The sequence below is a fragment of the Vicia villosa genome, linkage group LG2 (assembly GCF_029867415.1).
Source record: "Vicia villosa cultivar HV-30 ecotype Madison, WI linkage group LG2, Vvil1.0, whole genome shotgun sequence".
Classification (NCBI taxonomy): domain Eukaryota; kingdom Viridiplantae; phylum Streptophyta; class Magnoliopsida; order Fabales; family Fabaceae; genus Vicia; species Vicia villosa.
In genome coordinates, this window is record NC_081181.1 from 195,022,945 (window position 1) to 195,045,840 (window position 22,896).

The following is a 22,896-nucleotide window of genomic DNA, read 5'->3' on the forward strand; positions in this document are numbered from 1 at the left end:
CTTTCTTCAACCAACTTACCAAGAATTTAGCAAAGACTTTGTACATACGATTCACAAAAAAGTTAGGTAAAAGTTAAATAGTCTTATCGAATTTGTTCTCTTTCGTTTATGTATCATAGTATATACATGCTTATAGAATTCTATAATTTTAAATCAACTATGTTGAGAATCCAAACGCAATGTCAACTATTTAGCAAGACCGAAATCAACAACTTTTGCATTGAATTGAGAATCCAAAAGTAAGTTGCTTGTTTTTATATTACGATGAACAATTGGAGGCAAGCAATGGTCGTGCATGTAGCACAAACCATGAGCAATCCCAATGGCTATTTGCAATCGCTTCGGCCATTCAAGGATAACATGTCGTGCGGAACCTGACATACTCTATGATTTAATCTTGTTGTGCAGCCATTTGTCTAGGCTGATGTGTTTCAAATATTCATACACAGGCATCATGGAGTTCTCATTTGAGAAACAACACAGCAACTTCACAATGTTTCGATGACGAATATTACTCGATATTTTAACTTTCCGCACGAAATGAAGTTTGAGTTTTTGCCTTAACTTTCTATTACTCATGATATTTTTCACAGCAACACAGGTTAAATCCTTTTTGTTACTCATGATATTTTTCACAACAACATAGGTTATAGGTTAACCCGTTAACAGGTACACGGTATTACCGTGCCGAACCCACCGTTGCCAGTGATATTTTGTTCTGTCATTGTCATTGAGGAAAGTATGTCTAATTTTGGGAAACTTTAGCCTTTGAAAATGAAATGAGCTTTCATGAACTTTCCAATTCATGTTTTCTTTTCTTGTAAAATTTGAAAGTTTGATAATCATGATTCATGAATGATGCAAACAAAGCTAACAAGTCAGCAAAATAAGGTTAATAATTAAACCAATAGACCAATGCGAGGTTTTGGTTGGTTTTAGCCCGAGAATTAATTTTCTGATAGATCAGGAGCATTAAGTGAAGGTAAATTTATTTTACCAATAAGTTAATTTTGGCTCAAATTTAGAATCACTAATGATTTCCATGATAATATATCATTTGGAAGTGACATTTTTAGCTGATTTTGATCAAGCAACAATGTTTGAAGTTTAGGAAATACTGTTAGCTCGGAAGGAACACTTCCATTAAGATAATTCTTGCTAGCTATGAACTCAACCACATTAGTCCAAGAAGCAAGAAGCTACTCCGATTTGAATTCCACCATAAAACTTATTATAACCAAGGTTTTAAAAAACCGGTTGTAGTTGCGTAAAGGCTTTCACAATTTCAGTCGGTACAAATGTCGCGACACTGATTGCTGTCATCGCGGTGTGAATTAACCACAATTTGTTCTTTAATATAGTAAACGGTTACAACGTTATCAATATTTGTATCGGCATTTGTCAAAACCATTTTGCCATGACCGTTTTCGCGGTTGCAGACCGTTTTTTAAAACCCTGATAATAACTTATATCAAAAAGTGAAATGCTTGAAGATAAATTTTGAGAAAGTTTTCCATTGAACTTGTTATCACTTATCATGAAACTCGCCAAATTTTCAGCTCTCCAAAGTCCATCATAAATTTTACCGGAGGTATTACAATTTCCAAGTCATTTTGGTAACTCACCCCACTTAAATTATTTTCATAAACAGTTAAATATTGTAGCTTACCATGATAGCACAAACTTTCCGGTCACTTTCCCTTAAAATTGTTCGTTGCAATATGAAATGATTCAAGCTTTGAAAAAAGACCAAAATCCATGGGAAGAGTACCTGAAAACTTGTTCATAAAGGCATGAAATTCTGTTAACGATTCAAGACGGCTTATCTCTCCTGAAAAATTGTTCATGTGCAAATGCAACACTGTCAACATTTGAAGCTTTTCCAAAATCGTTCGGTATTTTCCCTGAGAGTATTCTTTGCAACATCAATTGTTGTCAAATTCAATGCTTCAACCAAATTCGGTATCTCTCCAGAGAGATTATTGCTGTTAAGGTACATTGTGCTCAAATTCTTCAGCATGAACAAGCCATTAGGAATTTTTCCAGTTAAATTATTTCCTGATAAATCCAATTTCTCCAATGCAACCATATCTCCAATATTTTCAGGAATTTCCCCTATCAAATTTGAACCATGTATGGTAAAAGACTTCGATTTTTTCAACTTGGTTAAGCTTAACGGAAGCTTCAAACTCAAAGGATGCAAAGGATTAAAGGACAAATCAAAGAACTCAAGATTGAACAAGTCACCAATTACCTCAATAATTAAACAATATTCAAGGTCAAGGAATCCCAAATCATTAAGCTTAGCAATACTCAGAAGGAATTTCGCCGTCGAAATTGGTTGAACCAAGGTTGAGATACTGCAAATGAACCAAACTTTGAATATCATAAGGAATCTTGCCAACAAAGTTGTTCAAAGACAAATCAAGATACTCAAGATTGGAACTGTTATACAGATCTTTTGGAAACTCACCAGGAATGAAATTGTGGCTGAAATCAACGTGTGAGATTTTTAAGGTCACATATGAAAGAACTCAAATACTCACGGTCATAATGGTTATTATCACTTCGTCTAAAAAATGTTTTAGGAATATAGAAACTTTAATTTATTACTCAATTTTGTTATGCTAATGACCCAAACACAACACTATAAAAGATGCATACACAAATTGTTATGCCAATGGCCAACTATTTAAACATTGCAAAACACAACGTCCGCTGCATCACATATCAAGATTACAGCATTTCATGGAATCTCTAACACAACATCTTTTTTAACTACTCTCCCAAATCTTAAGATCATACATTTCATATTCAACACCTCTAAAGCAAACAACTAACTTTTAATCGTAACGTAAGCAAAACCAACCATTGATGGAAAAGCTAATGCTAATGATATTATGGATTACAGAGTACAATGAAATTTCAACTCAATTCATAAGACACAAATCTATATATTGCATACAAAACATTCAAAGATCATGTTTGCAGCATTCTTTGGCAGCAATAGATTATTTCATTATTCTTGTGACACAAATCACCACAACAAACTCATTCAAATATCAAATAACTGAAATTTCAATCAATAATCTAGCATACTTACACTAATTATAACAACAATGAAAAAAAATTCATTGTAATCAAAATCTACCACTACACCTGTTACATATTATTAGTGTTGATTTCAAAACAAGAACTAACCCGATAACTAATTTAAAGTATCATAGATAATCACCAACTGAGGTTCAAATTCAATTTTAAATTCAAGAACGTAACAAAAATCAGTACCTCATAGGCGAAAACCAAACAAAACCCTAATTCACTTGTACTCGAAATTAGGCACAGGAGGAGCATCAAAACTCTCAAGAATCTTCACATCACTAGTATTCTTATCTTCTTCTTTGGCTTGTGTTCACATTGAGAGATTCATGCGCAATATGTAAACTTTGAATAGCTATGAAACTCTGAAACTGTGTTCAGATACACTGTAGAGAAAATGTGTGGACATTAAGAGAGTGTCAACTATGTGTGTCCATTGAATATAAATTAAAGGAAGAAACCATGTCTAATTGAATGTCTTTTTGATCCCTGGAAATAGAGAGACTCATGAACAATGACAAGTCAAAATTATAGACATGAAATGAAGTAAACCATGTTTATTTCAATGTTAGTTTCAATATGTGGACTTCATGACAATCATGCTTAACCTACTAAATTCAAACTTACATAATATGCATTACTGTTTTCAACTTTAGTCAATATTGAAACTGAAATTCAATGTCAATGGAAGTAAATATATGGACATATATATAATGTTTGAATCCTCTGTATTGATTTCATTTAAATTTGAAATACATTGATGGTGTATGTCTGGTAACCAATTTTTGAACAACTATATCCACATTTACAGTAGACAAATTAACAGTGTAGGTTTTTCAAAGCCTTATTTCATTTGTGTTGATTCATCTTTATTCTTAGGACAGATAGAGACACTATTATTGTAGATATATCTTTCTATATGTTGTTACTTCACTAACAAGTAATAATGAAAACATAAGTTTATGAATTCATTTTAAATGTCTACCTTAAATAGATATCACACCTTAACTCTAAATGAAGAAGAGGCCAAATTACTATTTCTTAAGAAGACATCTGATATGTTTCTGTCATGGTGGCAATGTAAGCATGTCCGACGCTGTGATTCTCTGAGTTTTTTCCATTTATTTTACAGGTTCATCAATTGTTCCCATTGTATATCATGATGGAGTTCCATAACCCAATTTCTCTACTGAACAGAAGAGTTCATCTTTGTCATAAACTTCTCTAAGTAGGCGCATTCCATATAATCAAAAGATTTCTTAATTTAACCAAACAATTTCTTAATTTAACTGGTTGATTATAAAGATACCATCTAGAATTTGAACTCCTTTAATAAACGTTGTTTGAGATTCTTAAACAATGTTAGTGATAACTTTCTTCAACCAATTTAGCAAGAATTTAGCAAAGACTTTGTACATACCATCCACTAAAAAGATACGTCGGAAGTCAAATAGCCTTAACGATTAGAACTTTTAACCAACCTCTCATTTGAGTTGAATTCAAAAATCAACTATAATGTTAGACAAAAATATCTTTTTGTCCAAAATAAAACTAAGAAATAAAATTCGGACATTTTTTCCCTTTCGTTTATGTGTCATAGTATATATATGCTTATAGAATTCTATTATTTAAAATCAACTATGTTGAGAATCCAAAAGTAGGTCAACGATCTAGCAAAACCGAAATCAGCAACTTTTGCCTTGAATTGAGAATCCAAAAGTATGTTGCTTGTTTTTATATCGGAGGCAAGCAATAACGGTGCATGTAGCACAAATTAAGAATCACTAATGATTTCCATGATAATATATCATTTGGAAGGGACCCTTTTGGCTGATTTTGATCAAGCAACAATGTTTGAAGTTTAGGAAATGCTGTTAGCTCAGGAGGAACACTTCCATTAAGAAAATTCTTGCTAGCTATGAACTTAACCACATTAGTCCAAGAAGCTACTCCAATTGGAATTCCACCATAAAACTAACTGATTATAACTAATATCAAAAAGTGAAATGCTTGAAGACAAATTTTGAGGAAGCTTGCCATTGAACTTGTTATCACTAATCATGAAACTCTACCAAATATTCAGCTCTCCAAAGTCCATCAGGAATTTTACCAGAAAACTCATTCTTGAAAATTTTCAGGTCAACCAAGGTACTACAATTTCCAAGTGATTTTGGTAACTCACCACTCAAACTATTTTCATAATCAGTTAAATATAGTAGCTTACCATGATAGCACAAATTTTAAAATTGTTTGCTGCAATATGAAATGAGTCAAGCTTTGAAAAAAGATCAAAATCCATGGGAAGAGTACCTGAAAACTTGTTCATAAAGACATGAAATTCTGTTGAAGATTCAAGACGGCTTATGCTTTCTGTAATCTCTCCTGAAAAATTATTCATGTGCAAATGCAACACTGTCAACATTTGAAGCTTTCCAAAATTGTTCGGTATTTTCCCTGAGAGACTATTCTTTCCAAGATCAACTATTGTCAAATCCAATGCTTCAACTGAATTAGGTATCCTCCAGAGGGATTATTGCTGTTAAGGTACACTGTGCTCAAATTCTTCAGCATGAACAAGCCACTAGGAATTTTTCCAGCTAAATTACTTTATACTTCTCATTTTATAGTTTATGTAACTTTATACGACCATCATTATACGTCAATTTCATCCATTCTTATAAGTGCATACCGGTAAAATCATGTATTATAACAGTTAACTTTACCCGTACTAACATATGGGTATCTTACTAGTTTTCCCAATAACTGTATTCTATGATATATATATTATATGTTATGTTGTTGAAGGAGAAAGCCTTAACACAATGGTAAATGAGGTATTGTTATGTTAACAGGAAAGTCATAAGTTAGAGTCATGAAACCAATATCATTCAAATGTAAGACTCCTACAAAATAGACCCTCAATGGGTTCGATTAAAATCCTTCTTTGAACTAAGACATGTCATAACCCAATTTCTCCATTGAACAAAAGAGTTCATCTTGGTCATAATAACCTTCTCTAAGTAGGCGCATTCCATATAATCAAAAGCTTTTATAAAATCTACTTAAAGACAATCAAATCCTTATTTAACCAAACAATTTCTTAATATAACTCGTTGATTATAAAGATTAATGAACCTGTAAGATAAGTTGGTTCATCAATTCTTTGCTAAATCTTTATTAAGCATGGTTTGAGAGTCTGAAACAATGTTAGTGATATAACTTTCTTCAACCAACTTACCAAGAATTTAGCGAAGACTTTGTACATACAATCCACACAAAAATAGGTCGAAAGTCAAATAGTCTTATCCATTAGCACAATAAAATAAAATTAGAACTTTTAACAACCTCTCATTTGAGTAGAATTCAAAAATCAACTATAATGTTAGACAAAAATATTTTTTAGTAATAAAACTAAGAAATAAAATCCGGACACTTTTTCCCTTTCTATTATTTTACCTCAACTTTGAAATCAACTATGTTGAGAATCCAAACTTTGAAATCAACTATGTTGAGAATCCAAAAGTAATATCAACGATCTAGCAAGATCGAAATCAGCAACTTTTTATGTTGTTTATTTTTATATCGCGATGAACAATCGGAGGCAAGCAATCATGGTGCATGTAGCACAAACCATGAGCAATCCCAATGGCTATTTGCAATCGCTTCAGCCAATCAAGGACAACATATCGTGCGGAACCTGACATATTCAATGATTTATTATTGTTGTGCAGCCATGTGCCTAGGCTGATGTGTTTCAAATATCCATACACAAGCATCACAGAATCCTCATTAGAGATACAACACAGCTACTTCACAATGTTTCGATGACGAATATTGCTCAATATTTTAACTTCTGCACAAAATGAGGTTTCGAGCTTTTGCCTTAACTTTCTGTTACTCATGATATTTTTCACAGCAACATAGGTTAAGCCGTTTGCCAATGATATTTTGTTCGGTCATTGAGGAAAGTGTGTCTAATTTTGTGAAACATAGCCTTTGAAAATGAAATGAGCTTCCATGAACTTTCCGACTCATGTTTTCTTTTCTTGTAAAGATTGAAAGTTTGGTAATCATGAATGATGCAAACAAAGCCAACAAGCCACCACAATAGGGTTAATAATCAAACCAATAGATCGGAGCTTTAAGGGAAGGTAAATTTATTTTACCAATATGTTGATTTTGGCTCAAATTTAGAATCACTAATGATTTCCTCGATAATATATCATTTGGAAGTGATCCTTTTAGCTGATTTTGATCAAGCAACAATGTTTGAAGTTTAGGAAGTGTTGTTAGCTCTGGAGGAACACTTCCATTAAGATAATTCTTGCTGGCTATGAACTTAACCACATTAGTCCAAGAAGCTACTCCAATTGGAATTCCACCATAAAACTGATTATAACCAAAGTTTTAAAAAACGGTTGCGGTCGCGTAAAAGCTTTCACGATTTCAGCCGGTACAGATGTCGCAACACTGATTGCGGTCGTCACGGTGTGAATTAACCACAATTTGTTCTTTTATTACTCAATTTTGTTATGCCAATGACCCGAACCCAACACTATCAGATATGCATAGACAACATTGCTATGCCAATGGCCAACTAAATATACATTGCAAAACGCAATGTCCACCGCATCGCATATCAAGATCACAGCATTTCATGGAATCTCTAACACAACATTTATTCTAACGAGTCTCCCAAATCTTAAGATCATACATTTTAGATTCAATACCTCTAAAGCAAACAAGTAACTTTTAATCGTAAGAACAATGAAATTTCAACACTTACTTCACTCCAGACGCAAGTCATATGACACAAATCCATATATTGCATACAAAACATTCAAAGATCATGTTAGCAGCATTCTTTGACAGCGAGAGATTATTTCATTTTTGCGACACAAATCACCACAACGAACTCATTCAAATATCAAATAACTGAAATTTCAATCAATTAACCCCCAAACATAAGAATTAAACAACTAATAATCTAGTATATTTACACTGATTATAACAACAATGAAAAAAAAAATTCATTGTAATCAAAATCTACCACTACACCTGTTACATATTAGTAGTGTTGATCTCAAAACAAGAACTAACCCGATAACTAATTTAAAGTATCATAGATAATCACCAATTGAGGTTCAAATTCAATTTTAAATTCAAGAAAATAACAAAAATCAGTACCTCATAGGCGAAAACCAAACAAAACCCTAATTCACTTGTACTCGAAATTAGGCACAGGAGGAGCATCAAAACTCTCAAGAATCTTCACATCGATTCCTCCACTAGTATTCTTGTCTTCTTCCTTGGCTCCACCGAACATTCCACCAAACCACGACTTATTCAAATCGGAATTCTCCGGCGTCTGCGGCGGCATCTCATCCATCATAATCGGCAAAGGCTGCTGAGCACTAAGAAACTTATTAAGCGCGATCCCGGCACCTTCAATAAGCGCAAGAAGAACGCCGCCAAACGCAGCGGATCGAGCAGAAGCAGCAAAACCCTGACGCATAGCAAGAAAACCACCGGTAGCAGCACCAGCGACAATCGAATTCCATGGATCTTCTTTCTGACGAACGTAAACCATAGTACAGTCAAAAGAGGAGAAAAGACCACCCCAAACGGCGAAACTACCGCCGATTCTTGGAGCGTTGAGACGAACGGCTTGTGTTGCGCCGATTAATCGATCGCCTTTGGGGGAATTGTAGAGACCTTTGAGGAAATGGAAGGCGGAGCCGCCGACGGCGCCCATTCCGAAGGCTCCTCCGATGTCGTCTAGGATGCGATCTGGACATGGCTCTCGTGAAGTTTCTGGTGTTCCCATTTTGATCGGCGGTTGGGGTTTCGTTTACAGAAAACCAGAATGGAGGAGCTAGTGCTAGTTAATAAATTAATAATTTATACTGTAAATGTTTATATTAACTTGCAGAATAAGCTATTTGATTTGATTTGATTAATAACAGCTTTAATTTATTACAAAATCTAATTTATCAAAATATTTTCTTAAAGATGACGTCTAGGATGCGATCAGGACAGGACTCTTGTAAAAATTCTAATGTTTTCCTTTTGATTAAAACGGTGTCATTTGCTAGTTAAGATTTCATTTTGAAAAGAGAAGAATATAGTAAGGTTTAGGATATTATTAAAATATTATTTCTCATAAAAAATAATTATTTTTTACACATAAATTTTTTTATTTAAATATAAATAAAATAATTTAAATTTATGGGGTGAATTTTAGATTGCTTATTTATAATCACTATTAGAGTAGAATTGATAAAATTTACTTATGAATTTCTTAGATGCAATATGACACTTTGGACCTACAAAATATAACACAAGCAATCAAAATTATTTCTTCCACTAGAGATATCATTCTATTGTTTGGGTGCATCGTAATGAAATAGTGTAAGTTTGTCATTCCCAAATCGGAGGGACAAAAAAAAGTGGAAAGTGATGGAATGAGATGAAATGCATTCCAACTGATGTCACTTTATTTCATATTTTTTAATCAATCAAACAATAGAACATAACTTTATTTCATCCTGCTTCATTCCATCAATCCAAACATAACCTAAAATAGAATGTTTGTCTTGAAAATTATATAATATTTTTATTAAAAATTCATAATTAATGTTTTCATTGTATTTTTTCAAAAACATATTTCCATTACTGTATTTCTTAACATATGTCTTATAGGCACACGTTATATTATATTTTTTATAAACATTTAATTAATAAATTAAAAACTAATAACTTTTATATTTAACTATCTAGTAATTAATTCAGTTTTTAAATTTTTGGTTAAATATATTAAATCTCCTGCCATTATAGCGTGTTTTGATTTGGGCTCCCTGAAATATTTTTTTTACTAAAGGCCCCTTATAAAACATAAATCCTGAATTTACCACACCCTTTTATCATATTTGCTGACTGGGCTTTGACTTAATTGATGATGTGGCAAAAGGGAGAAGTAGCACCATCTTCATCAAGAGGAGCCTACAACAAAGATTCAAAGTTTCAAAGTTGTTTCTTCAACAACTAACAACAATTCAAAAGAGGGAAGCACAAGGAATCAAAACATACAGCATCAACAATTTTGATTCAACAAAGCTAAGGAAATTGCAGCAAGCATAAAGGAAAGGAAAGAATGGCTTACCAATCTTCGACGTGCAACAAAGTTCATAAAGCTGCAACATCAAACAGAATCGACGCGTCGATCATCTTCATCATTCAACTTTCATCAAATTTGCAGAAGCAATTGCGCAATCAAAACAACAGCAACCAAAATTATTTCTTCCACTTGAGATGCTTTAAGAGCACATGTTAAAAACTAAGGTTATGTTTGGAAATGTAGAAAAGAACATAACAGAATAGAATGAAATGAAATAAAGATGCCATTCTATTGTTTGGGTGCATCATGATGAAATAGAGTAAGTTTGTCATTCTGTTCAAATTGGAGGGACAAAAATAGATGGAAATGATGGAATGAGATGAAATGCATTCCATCTGATACCACTTTATTTCATATTTTTTAGGGCCCGTTTGTTTTGGCTTTTTTTAAAAATGATTTTTATAGTGTTACCAAATTTTGTGAAAAAAATTTTTACAAAGAAACTTTTTATAAAAGCTTCAAATGAAAATTTTGTTTGAATAGTTATTCTTAAAATGTGATTTTAGGTATTTCATCTATTTATGGAGAAAAAATTTGGATATCAAAATTTCAAAAAATCACTTAATTTTGAAGCTATTTCAAATAGATTTTCATAAAAATCATTTTTGAAATACAACTTTTTGAAAAAATTATGATTTTGACTAAGTTTTGGTCTTCAATTATGTATGTTTATGTTATAAGATGTCAAATTAAGTGTTTCGTTTTAGAAAAAACGAATATAAAAAAATTTGTAATATTTTGAAAAACGGTTTTAGAAAATCTATTTTCAAAAATACAAAGAAAAAATCTATTTTTTTAAAGCTGAAACAAACTGGCCCTTAATCAATCCAAACAATGGAACATAACTTTATTTCATTCTGCTTCATTCTATCAATCCAAACATACCCTAAAATAAAATGTTTGTCTTGAAAATTATGTAATTTTTTTATTAAAAATTCATAATTAATGTTTTCATTGTATTTTTTCGAAAAAAAAAAAAACTTTCCATTAATGTATTTCTTAACATATCTCTTAAAGGCACACATTTGTATTATATTTTTTTTATAAGCACTTAATTAATAAATTAAAAACTAATAAATTTTATATTTAACTATCCAGTAATTAATTCAGTTTTTAAATTTTTTATTTTTTATTAATTTAACTTTGAATTATTAAATTAATTGAAAATTTTAATTTCGGCATGTTGATATATGTGAAGCCATATCTATCTTTGAGTAGGGTTAATCGAGAATAAACTTTAAAATATAGTGTCAGATTTTAGGTTACACTGCGCATACTTTAAAATTTTGTTAGTTCAATCTTGGATGAATCAAAACTTTAGAGAATATCTTAAATACAATTGATGATCGAAGAAAATAGTAGTAAGACTTTACTTTAAGTTAATCTTTGTAACACATGCAATGAATGATCATATATTAGGAAATCAATGTAATATTATTGGGATTTATAAAATTGCATAAGCTTCCAAACTAATAGAAAAACTCGTCTAGGATCGAAAATGAACCATACCCTCGACTTTTATATTTAACTATCCAGTAATTAATTATGTAACAGCCCCGCTCTCCGCCGTCGTTCTCAGTTGGGGATAACTAAATACTTAATTATTTTAATAATAATGATAATATTTGGTCATTTTTATTTAATCTATATTTTCAAAATAAATGAATAATAATTTTAATAAAGTTACTATCTTAAGATTAAGAAAAATAAATTGGTAGTAAAATTATTTAAAATAAAATTAATAAAATAAATTTAATAGGTCGGGGCGTGGCGGGGGTGAAGGTGGGTGCGGGGGTACTAGCATCCCCTGCCTTGCCTTGTCCGATAATTAAAACCAGGTTTTCCTGCACCCACCCTCGTCCCCAATTAAATCAATTTTTCCCATAAAATTTGGGGCGGAGGTGGTTGGGGACAGGTTTTTTTACCATGCCTACACACATCATCATATGGAAAGGTAATAACAATAAAAGTATATCAATATGGTTGGTTGGAACAAACATTTTGCCCAAAGAAAATGGAGGACCTAAGAATCTGATCAACTAGGGATGTCAACATTCTCATACTAAAAAAAACTCGTTTAGGGCATATTCAAACAAATTGATAAACTTTAGGTAGCTGTCATCTCTATATTGTCTCGTACACGTTTATTCTCTCTTTGTACCACTATAGGGTCTTCCTCGAGGAATTCCTTTGTCAAAGCAAATAACTTGTTTAATAATGGATTTGATCAAAGGTGTGGGTATGATATTCTTTATTTAAGTTTAGTCATTGGACTTTCTTTGGTCATCTAGCTTTTACCGTACCATTTGTGCAAGTTCATGGCCTTATTTTAGCAGTTAAATCCTTCTACACAACAATGTCACCCATTGTAACATTTTATACAATTAACTCTCTCAAAACATCATATAGAAACTTAACAGCCATAATATTAGCTTCAACCCTTACACAGATGATGTATTTGTTGGGTTTGATCAAAACAATGGCAACTACTCTACCATAAGTGGCTATATGCAACTCATTCATAACAAAGACAATCAATTTATTCATAACACAAAAACTTGGTTTTGAATTTTGAAGTTTTGTCTCTAAGAAAATATTAAGTTTCATTTTTGGCTCGTTTGTCATAACTTTGCTCCTACTCTCTTTGTTTCATCACTAAAACATTATAACCTCGGGTATATGCTCTATGTGTGAGGTAAAAGACGAGTCATTCCTTCATTGTGTTCGAGATTGCAGCGTTTAAAAAAAAACTTTTGCTAAACATTAGACTCTCTCTCTTATAGACTTTTTCTTGATCCATGATACTAATTTCTAGCTTAAAAATTGAAGATCTAATTAATAGTCGTAATACTCTCTTTGTTATGAGAGTCTATGGGCTTTAAGAAATATGAACGTAACATGAATCTTTCATTATTTTATTTTCTTGTATCGCCTTTTTCTGGAGGCTCTTTACATGGAAGACTCCTTCCGCACTTGTTTTTTTTTAAAACTACCACACGAGAACATAAAAGAACATATTATCAAATAGAAGCCCTTTAACTACATATGCATTATTTTACTAATGTCGATCGAAGTTCCCATAGTATGACGACCCGCAACTTTTGTGGAACCATTCGTAATTCTCCAAGGAGCAAGAAGTGTGACTTCTTTGGCTTTATTCCAAATTTTTATGTCATCCTTCAAGCAAAAATTAATTTTATTCACCATGATCTCTCACCCGCGATTGCGAAAGATATGGGTCTTTATGACTCAATTTGCTACACAAGTTGTTTAGAGTTATGCACACTCTTCGTGAAAAAAATCAAAATGTTGATTGATAGAGCGTAGATTCTGCAGCTACTACCTACTTAGGGTTTAATCTTAAAACACTAATAAGAACAAACAAAACGAATGAAGAAGAGAAAATAGATCTGAATATTTCTTATCTCATTTCAGCTGCTAACAGCAATATAAATACTAAGGTAAGAGATACAGCAGCATAGATGGGCCTAAGCCACTTACATAAGGATAACATAAATGGGCCTAAGCCACTTGATTCTAAGAACTATTCATTAAAAGACTATTCAGCAATAAAATCCTTCATCCAATAAGGCTTCTTAATTAATCTGTTGGGCCTTCTATCAATGATTTTATGGTCAAACCGAAAACTTTCTCCAATATCAACTTCATGGTGCATGTATTCCATCATTCTATGTTGAACAACATCCTACTAACATTTTTTATTAAGATTATAGTTTTTCTTTTTATTTAGTCTTGTAACAAAAAAAAACAATATAAAAGCGTATTGACAGACACATTAATACATCTATTTTTATTGCTATATATAAAGAGAATACTTGTTTTTGGTATAGTTATTTTTCTTATAATTTCTTCTTTCATTTACATTATTTTATTAGCACTTTTCCATTATGTTTTACTTCATCAAAGAGAAAAGATGACCGACCCAATCGTTAGGATAACTGCATTCTAACAATAATAATGACTATAGAACTAAATAAATAATAATATTTTTTATTAGTTTTACAAAATATTATATAATTTAAGGTGAATCGGACTCGATCTAAAACGTAATGGAAAACTCATAATTCATGGATCGGGCCTCTTATGCACTACGTGGGTTGCCAAAAATGCATTTTGTTTTCGTAGATGTATATTCGAAAGCACTTTTTTTTCAAAGTTCATTTGTTCCGTAAGTGCATCTACGAAATTCTTACAGTTATGCGTCTATGGAAGCATTTGATCTTATATTCGTGTCATATTGCTTCTCCTCCTTCATTCTCACACTTTTCATCTTCTACTCCCTTAATCTCTCTCAACATAAAAAATCAAACGTCCACCAAACTTCATTGTTTTCTCTCGATTTCGACATTGAACGTCAACATCAACGATCAACACATTTCAACAACTTCAAAACTCAATTTAATCAGTAAGTTTTCAATTTTTTTGAGTATTTCCCGTAATATAGTTTGAATACATCTTTAGGTGTAGAAATCATTAGTTAGTTTTAGAAACATAGTTTAGAGACAATGTATGTGTTTTTTGATGTGTAAAACGGACGATCAAGCCACCAAAATGGGGTTTTTTAGTGGCTGGAACAGTGACAAACGCCATTGTTGTGTTTTTGAAGTTTCAGAACGTTCCGTAGGTGCATCTTCGGAATAAATGAAACGTTAGGTAGTTTCGTAGATGCACATACGAAACAACCCCTGTTTTTTAAAATGATAGGTGCTTCCGTAGATACATTTACGGAAGATTTCCATATTTGCATCTACGAAGTTAAATTTGATTTTTTTTCCTTTTCTTTTTATAAGTTAATTGTATCTAACTCGACTTTATTTATAATACAATACAGACATTATGACCGACCAGTTAGACCGACCAGTTAGACCGACTTATACGTGGGAGGATTGCACAACATGCCTCTGTGCGACGTACACGGATGCATGTAGTCTCAAAGGTGACGGATGGATCCGCCATTCTAGTAGATGTACCTGACACCTCCATTCTAGCAGAGGTGACGGATAGGACCACAACGTAGAGTCACCTGGAGCATAAGGGACTTACGCCTTCCATATCTACTTCTTGATCTCAAAGTCATCGAGATGATGGTGATGGTTCCTCACAATTCCCTCCACCAGCAGACATCATCGGGATACTTCTTCTACTCCTGTGCCACCTCCGGCTGATGCAGGATCTCCCGTGCCACCTCCTGATGGTGTTAACCCGTTACACGAGGAGGTTGATGCGCCTGAGGCACCTGTGGGCTACCCAGGGGGTCCTTTAGATTTATCCCTGTTGATAGGATATGCTGATCATATAGCCATACATGTCTAGAACGGAGAGGTAAAATTTCTTAGACTTATTACTTTTTTGTCCTTAAGGAAATTTATTATTTCTAACTTTGCTTGTTATTAACAGCGTTTTCTTCGGAAAATTTTCAAGATAGGGATTCCCAGAAGTTCTACAACCATGGGCGGAAGATTGCCTCTCTGCAGTAGCCTACGAAGCTGTGGTTCCAGGATGTCCTCATAGCTTTTGAGTTGAAGGACCTCTATCAGATAGGGTACTCCACCATACATAATGGGATGTTGGATGAATTTTCAGAGAGGTGGCACCCAAAGACGTCGTCATTCCATCAGCCTCATGGTGAGATTACCATCACATTGGACGACATCGCATGCCTCCTGCATATACCTATCCGAGGTACTCTCCTTGGTCATGGTAGGATGACGAAGGAGGAAACGAGGGAGGCTCTGATTGAGGAGCTCGGTGTTGATCCAGAGTTTGCGCTTGAGAAGGTGGATAGGACTCGAGGCGCACACGTGCGATTTCACTTCTTGACCCGAAGATAAGATATCGAGCTCCTTACGGCACAACGTGTTATTGGTGACCCAATAGAGGTGGAGATACACAGACAGTGTGTGCTAAGATGTTACTTTCTATTTTTGTTAGGCACTCAACTATTTATGGACACGAACTCCTCGTACATAGATGTCGTCTACCTGAGGTACTTATCGAATATCGCACGGATCCATGAGTACAACTAGGGAACGGTAACACTGGCGTAAAACTACTATAGACTCGGAAAGGAATTCTTGTGGAAGACAATGACAGTGGCAGGCAGTTGTTCACTCTTAGTGATAACAATCTTATATCCTTAAACTTTTTCTCAAAGTCGTTCATTCTATTGTCGTAGTAATGTTTGATCCCCGTGTTTTTTATTTTCATTTTAGGGTTGGATATTACACCACTTCCCCATGATCATTGGTTGGGGAGAGGTTCCTGGCTACACAAACGCCATGCCGCGTGCTAGTGCCTTCGTCCCCCTCCGAGGGAATCAGGTGTCGGATCTGTACAAATACTATCTAGACCGCATGGCTGCCAAGGACACCCGATATGACTGCTACGCTGCTCACCATGAGACGGTTCCGTGGGATGACATTGCACTATATTCTGAATGGTTTACTTCCAGTTCAACCATCATTGTTCGCTATCTTCTAGAGCGCGTCATGCGGCAGATCGGCTACGGTCAGACGATACCTCGCCACCCTTCTTCCTTCACTCCTACCTTGATGATCTGTCGGCAGATAGATGAGGTCTTTGTAGACTTTGAGCATCAGATGGTTCCGGACAAGGCTCAAGCAACCAGATCAGAGGTTGACCGGAGTTGTGCCGATGGGTACATCACTTAGTACTTCACAGTGTCACGCCTCTACATGATCCCCACTACAGCGGGATCACAACCCAGACTAGCCCATCAGGAGATCTTGTAGACTCATCAGTCTCAGTTGGACTACACTGACGATGTTCTTCCTCGCTATTGTGAGATACTTGACATGACGCGAGCAGACAGTGCTGGTGGTTTATTCCCAGAGGGTTCTGATCACAGGCGTAGACTGGATGGTATCATTAAGGTGGCAGATTGGGCATTTTTGTATCATCAATATTGTGTCACGATAGGTGAGACACTTGACAGTAGAGGCAGAGTAGCCAGCAGACAACATGGTGGACGTAGAGGTATGGCCGGAGACAGAGGAAAGGATGAGGATGTTGTCCGACACACACAGTAGTGATGCCTATGATTTTATTTATGTTTGTATTTTGATTTATACGATGTATTCTTTTGGTGTACTATATTCCACTGCCTTTAAATTGCACTATTTTGATGTACTATAATTTGATGTTCCATTTTTGTTATAAAAATTGAGTTTTTGAGTGAAATGTAGTTGATTAAAAATATAACAGAATGTTCCGTAGATACATCTACGGAACACTATGTTTTTAACACCTTCCATAGATATATCTACGAAAGATTTCCTGAACTAAATTTATTTGCATTTTTTCAACATTCACTATGTTTTTTACGCTTCCGGAGATGCACCTCCGAAAAAAAACCAAATTTTGTAAAAAAAAAAAGTGCTTTCTAATGTGTATCCACAAAATCAGGGAGCATGATTGAAATTTCGTTAATTGGCTAAGAGATTCAATGGGTGGATTGAGATATTGCCAACATAATTCATATACTATTTTATATCTTTTCAAAAATAATAATAAAAAAACACATTTGAGAGTTACTTCTCCTATAAGAATAATTCCTCATATGTAAGTCATTGATGAAACATATGAGTGTTCAAAACTGAACCGATCCAATAAAAAACCCTAAATCGAATCAAACCAAAATCGTAAAAATCATATTTGGTTCGAATCTATTCGGATTATTTTCTAACAAAATCGCATGGTTTGGTTCAGTTTGCAGTTTATGTTCTACCAACTGAACCAACCCAAACTAAATCGCATAATGTTGTAAAATCTTACAAACTAATATATATTTGTTGATTCTTTTGAAAAATCAAAAAGTATTATTTATATATTTTATCATATTTCTTGTCTGATATTTATATTAATAAAAAATTATTTAATTATAAATATTGTTAATTTTATTTTAAATGAAATCATTATATATTTATTTTTTTCATTTTTAATTTATTAACATTGATAAGAATAAGATTAAAAGAAGTTTTCGCATCTCTTTATATATAAAATATAATAATATTCTAATTTTTTTAATATCACAATTTTATGTATATTATTCATTAGATATAAGATAAAAATTAAGCCGCAATTCATATTTATGCATCAAATTATAAATTTATTTCGACAATAACTTTATTTTATGATAATGTATGAATGATTAAACATACAATTATGTTGTCTTTATATATGTATATCTATGACTCAATAAAAATCTCTTAAAAATCGAACCAATCGAATCAATTCAAACTGCATTAGTTTGGTTTAGTTTGATTCAATTTTATTTTTAAAAACCAACCGAACTAAATTAAACTACTTGTTTTATCGTAAAAACCGCTCAAACCACATTGGAAAGACTCAAATGAAACATTTCATCATACACTTAAAACAAAATTCTATACCTGCCTAGCACTTGAACCAATTTAGCTAAATGAAAGCAACAAGTCATGTGCAATATGCATGTGTGTGTGGTGGGTCAATTATCATATGTATAGTTCTTTCCTACCTTTTATAATCAAATTTGGTGAAATATTGTCATGGTTCAACTATATTTGATTTAGAGGACCTATAAATAAATAAATAAATAAATAAATAAATAAATAAATAAATAAATAAATAAATATTAAAGGTAGAGAGAGATTGAACATCTATAATAAAGAACAAAAATAAAAATCAACAAAAGTGGGCCCAATAGCCAACCAAGGTCCACTCCTTAAAAATGAAACAAACAACCTAAGATGACACTTTCTAGTTCCACCCAAAACTGTCTCTTAGCTACTTTTAGGACTAAAAAAATGATTTAGAGAGAGAAATCTGATCTACACAAAGACTTCAACTACAAGTTCTACAACTTGAGATTGAGTGACAGAGAGAGAAAGTTAATGTGAGTGACTCTAGGAACAAAATGAGGAGAGTGGAGCGAGAATTTTGGCCGAAAAATATGTGATTATTACTCTCATTCATAGATTTGCATGGCTTGAATTTCCAAAATATTTAATTTTTTTATTTATTGTTTTTTATCTTTCAGACAAGCAAACTAAATCTCAGATAAATCCGAGAAATCTTTCACACTTCTCTCTCTCTCTCTCTCTCTCTCTCTCTCTGAGTTCAGATGCACTTTTCTGCTCAATTGGTGCCTGGTCTTATGGATGTTTAGGTAATTTTAAATAATGAGTCTTTTGGATTTTGCATTACATATACAGTTCTGAATTGTAGCCTCTTTTATCTCTCTTCATTGATAAAAGGGCATCTGAATTTTGCTTAAAAATTCAATCTTTTGCAAAAGGGTATCTGAATTTTGCTTAAGAATTTGATCTTTGCAAAAGGGTATATGAATTTTGCTTAAAAATCTGATCTTTGCAAAAGGGTTTTATGATTCATTGTCAATGCTAGCAAATAGTTGAGGTGACAGTGTTAGTTTTAATTTAATTTTAATTTTAATTTTCTGTGTCTTGCATTTTTTTTTCAATTTTTTTGGGATGGAAGATGACACAAAAATGGCTCAAGAGCAAGAAGATCAATCCAGAAACAATTGCATCAATGGTGGTAGATCTACTAAAAGGCCAAAGCAAAAGAAGGTTCCACAAAGAGGTCTTGGTGTAGCACAGCTTGAAAAGATACTAGAAGAACAACACATGAAAGATGGTGTTGTGATTTCACCTTCCAAAAATTCATCAACATCTTCATCCTCACCAACAACTATATCATCTTATTTGCCTCTTCCAATCAACAATTTTAACCATTCCAATGTAAAAGATGGTGCTTTCATTTTACCTTCACAAAATTCTACTTCATCAACATCATCATCATTATCATCAACATCATCCACAACCATATCAAACTATTTGCCTTTACCAATTACCAATTACAATCTCATGAACCAAAATTCTTCTCCTAGTCCTTTACCTATGCCACAACTGGATTTTAGATCTCCAATGTCCCTGCAACATTTGGATGGTAAAGCTTCTGGTACTGTTCCATTGAACAACAGTGGTGTGTTTGGGAATGTGCCTAAGTTTTGGAGCTCTCGTGAATTGGATTATGAGAAGGAGAGTTTTGGTATGGAACATGGATTGCCCTTTGTTTCTAGTTTGCCTTTTGATTCTAATCCAATTTGGCCTCTGCCTAATTGGGTTCAGAGATCACAGTTTCATCATCAACCTTCTTCACAAGTGGTAAAGAATAAAGATGTTTTTTTTTGTTTGTTCAATTTTCATGATTTGGTTTCATTTTGACACATTTTCTTCCTACGGAATATGAAATATTTGGTTTATGATACATGTAGGTGAATAACTCCTCAGGAACTTCATCCACTCATCTGCCTCAGTTGTCAATTGAGCCCCCTTCAAACCAAAATAGTACTAGCAACGGTCCGCCGATCAGGTCGGCGGAGAAGGTAATCTTGTACTTGCAAGATTTGCTCTCATTGTAATTCATAGACCATCTGCATAGTTCTGTTTGATCTGTATTTTGTGTTTCTGTTTAATCTGTAATGTGTATGGCATCAATATTTTCACAGTTGATGCGGCCGTAAATGTGTTCACATGTCGCTGAGACATCAAAAACATTGATGTCATGGCCAAAATCACGATTTTGTACCGTATTTTAAAACCTTGATATGCATAACAAGTACATTTTTATTGGTTATTGAAAGGTTTTTAATTAGATATGCTGCAGTCCTTCACAAATTTTTTTTTTCTGCTGTCACAAATTTCTGTTATCAGTACATTGGTGATCGTTGAATCAAGATCAGACAGTGCACAAAGCAAGCCGATTTTGATTTTTTTAACCTCTAAAATACCGAGGTTGAAATATGGATTGTCTAATATTGAGCTTATAATATGGATTCATGATTTGTTTTTCGAGTTTATAAAATTTTATCTAGGTGTTTAAAACTTGGTACAGATGATGATTGGCATGAAAAGGCCATACCCATTCTCCCTGGATTTTCCGCAAACACCTCTAAATTATAAATTGCCCTCCATTGGTCAATCAAGTACAAATGGAAGAACTTCATGTGAGAGTGAAAATGGATATCATCTCGACGCTGCCATTTCAAATTCCAGGTTGTTTTGGTTATAAACTATCGTTTAAGCCTTTTCATCGTAGTTGTACTTTCTCCGAAATGAAAAATATTATAACTGCTTTCTTCTCACACGATGTATTTCTGAACTATATGCAGAGAATCTCAATCTTGTTCAGCTTCCAACTCTGATCCAAAGTCGAAGAAAAAAGATAAAGGGATTAAGGAATTTGATGGAAGTTTTCTCACTTTGGCTCCTCCAACTCCTCCTACTTTATATGCAGTTTCACCGTCAAAACCACTAGAATCGAACAGCCAAGAATCCCCTGAGGTTTGTGCAATACTCATTAGCTAAAATAGAGATTCTTTCAATTTCATCACTAATACTATGGTTTTAGGTGTGGACAAAACTTAGATGCAGCGTTATAGACACTGATCATTCGTTCCTCTATTTTTAGTAGAGAACGATGCGAACAATGTCTTCAACACTGTACTTAAGTTTTGTCCTTTAGAATTGGATCAGATAACGGGTTAGACCAATTTTGCTAATATCATCAATGCTCATTCTTAACTTTGTATTTGATATACTACAGAAAAATATCGAAGATCAGTTCTCTATTCCCGCAGGGTACAGACTAGTCAAACAACAGAACTTCATTCCAGGACAAAATGGACAAACAACATCCAGAAATCAAAATGGTCATGAAGTGGAAGAAATTATTGATCTTAATTTGAAGCTATAGAAACATATCCATTATGTTCATCATTATGAAACTTGAATATTCATCTTTGGATTTTATTTATTTATAATTGATACATATTCCTAAATCTTCACATGTAAAGTTGAGTATGAAAAGGACTAATAATCCTTAACATGTGTGAAATAGGAGGACAGATGTTGATTTGTTTGTTTCTGTTGCTTCTTAATAATGCCTATGTTGATGATGAGACCAAACTCTAATATTGTGCCATCGGCGCAGTTTTGATTATCTGTTGTCTGGTTTGAACCAACGACAGATATATGAATTTTGTCGTTTGGTTTGAACCAACAACATATATATGAATTTGTAATTGTGTAATCTGAACCGTTTAATTTTAAATTAATGGTTGAAACTATTTTCTGTTATAGTAGGAAATCTAGATTTTTTTTCTTTAATCTTTTGTTGTTGTCTTTCTGGTTTTTTGTAGTCTGTGTGCCTGTAGATGAGTCAGGAACTGGAGATGTAACAAACTTTTGCATGTGGGTTGTGGAGGAATCTGATTGTTCTATATATGTCCTTTCTTTGGTTCTGTGGGTCCCAATATCTGATTTTCATTACTATGGCTCTAAAATAATTGACAGGAACTGTCAAAAAAATTGACAGAATTGGAGCAGGAACAGCATCTAATTGAGTATGGATCCTCTGCTGCTTTATGGTTTAGCCATCCCTTCATTTTGTAATTTAATGGTGTATAGATCACACAAAAAAACAATAGCTCAGGATAAGATCCATATCCGCATCCAATTACACTTCTCAATCATATGATTTGTTGTGTTGACTTTTTGGAGTATTAATTGATTAGTGAT

At 33.3% G+C, this 22,896-nt stretch overlaps 2 protein-coding genes and 1 pseudogene across 3 annotated transcripts; 1 reads left to right on the forward strand and 2 right to left on the reverse strand.

Annotated features, from left to right (window-relative positions):
• Positions 1 to 186: 186 nt before the first annotated feature.
• LOC131651002 (LRR receptor-like serine/threonine-protein kinase RGI5) lies at positions 187 to 6,803 on the reverse strand (annotated as a pseudogene).
• Positions 3,061 to 9,015, reverse strand: LOC131653442 (mitochondrial import inner membrane translocase subunit TIM17-2-like). The gene has a single exon (XM_058923578.1). It carries the CDS (start codon positions 8,924 to 8,926, stop codon positions 8,318 to 8,320), a length of 609 nt encoding a protein of 202 aa, XP_058779561.1. The 5' UTR covers positions 8,927 to 9,015; the 3' UTR covers positions 3,061 to 8,317.
• A 10,054-nt stretch (positions 9,016 to 19,069) lies between these two features.
• Positions 19,070 to 22,157, forward strand: LOC131653443 (uncharacterized). Of its 2 annotated transcripts, XM_058923580.1 has the most exons (7): positions 19,070 to 19,249; positions 19,335 to 19,463; positions 19,793 to 20,481; positions 20,592 to 20,702; positions 21,212 to 21,372; positions 21,489 to 21,660; positions 21,923 to 22,157. In XM_058923580.1, exons 3-7 carry the CDS (start codon positions 19,804 to 19,806, stop codon positions 22,070 to 22,072), a joined length of 1,272 nt encoding a protein of 423 aa, XP_058779563.1. In that variant the 5' UTR covers positions 19,070 to 19,249; positions 19,335 to 19,463; positions 19,793 to 19,803; the 3' UTR covers positions 22,073 to 22,157. The 2 variants fall into 2 exon arrangements, with proteins under 2 accessions (XP_058779563.1, XP_058779562.1); XM_058923579.1 differs by lacking the exons at positions 19,070 to 19,249; positions 19,335 to 19,463 and having other exon boundaries at positions 19,495 to 20,481.
• Positions 22,158 to 22,896: the final 739 nt, after the last annotated feature.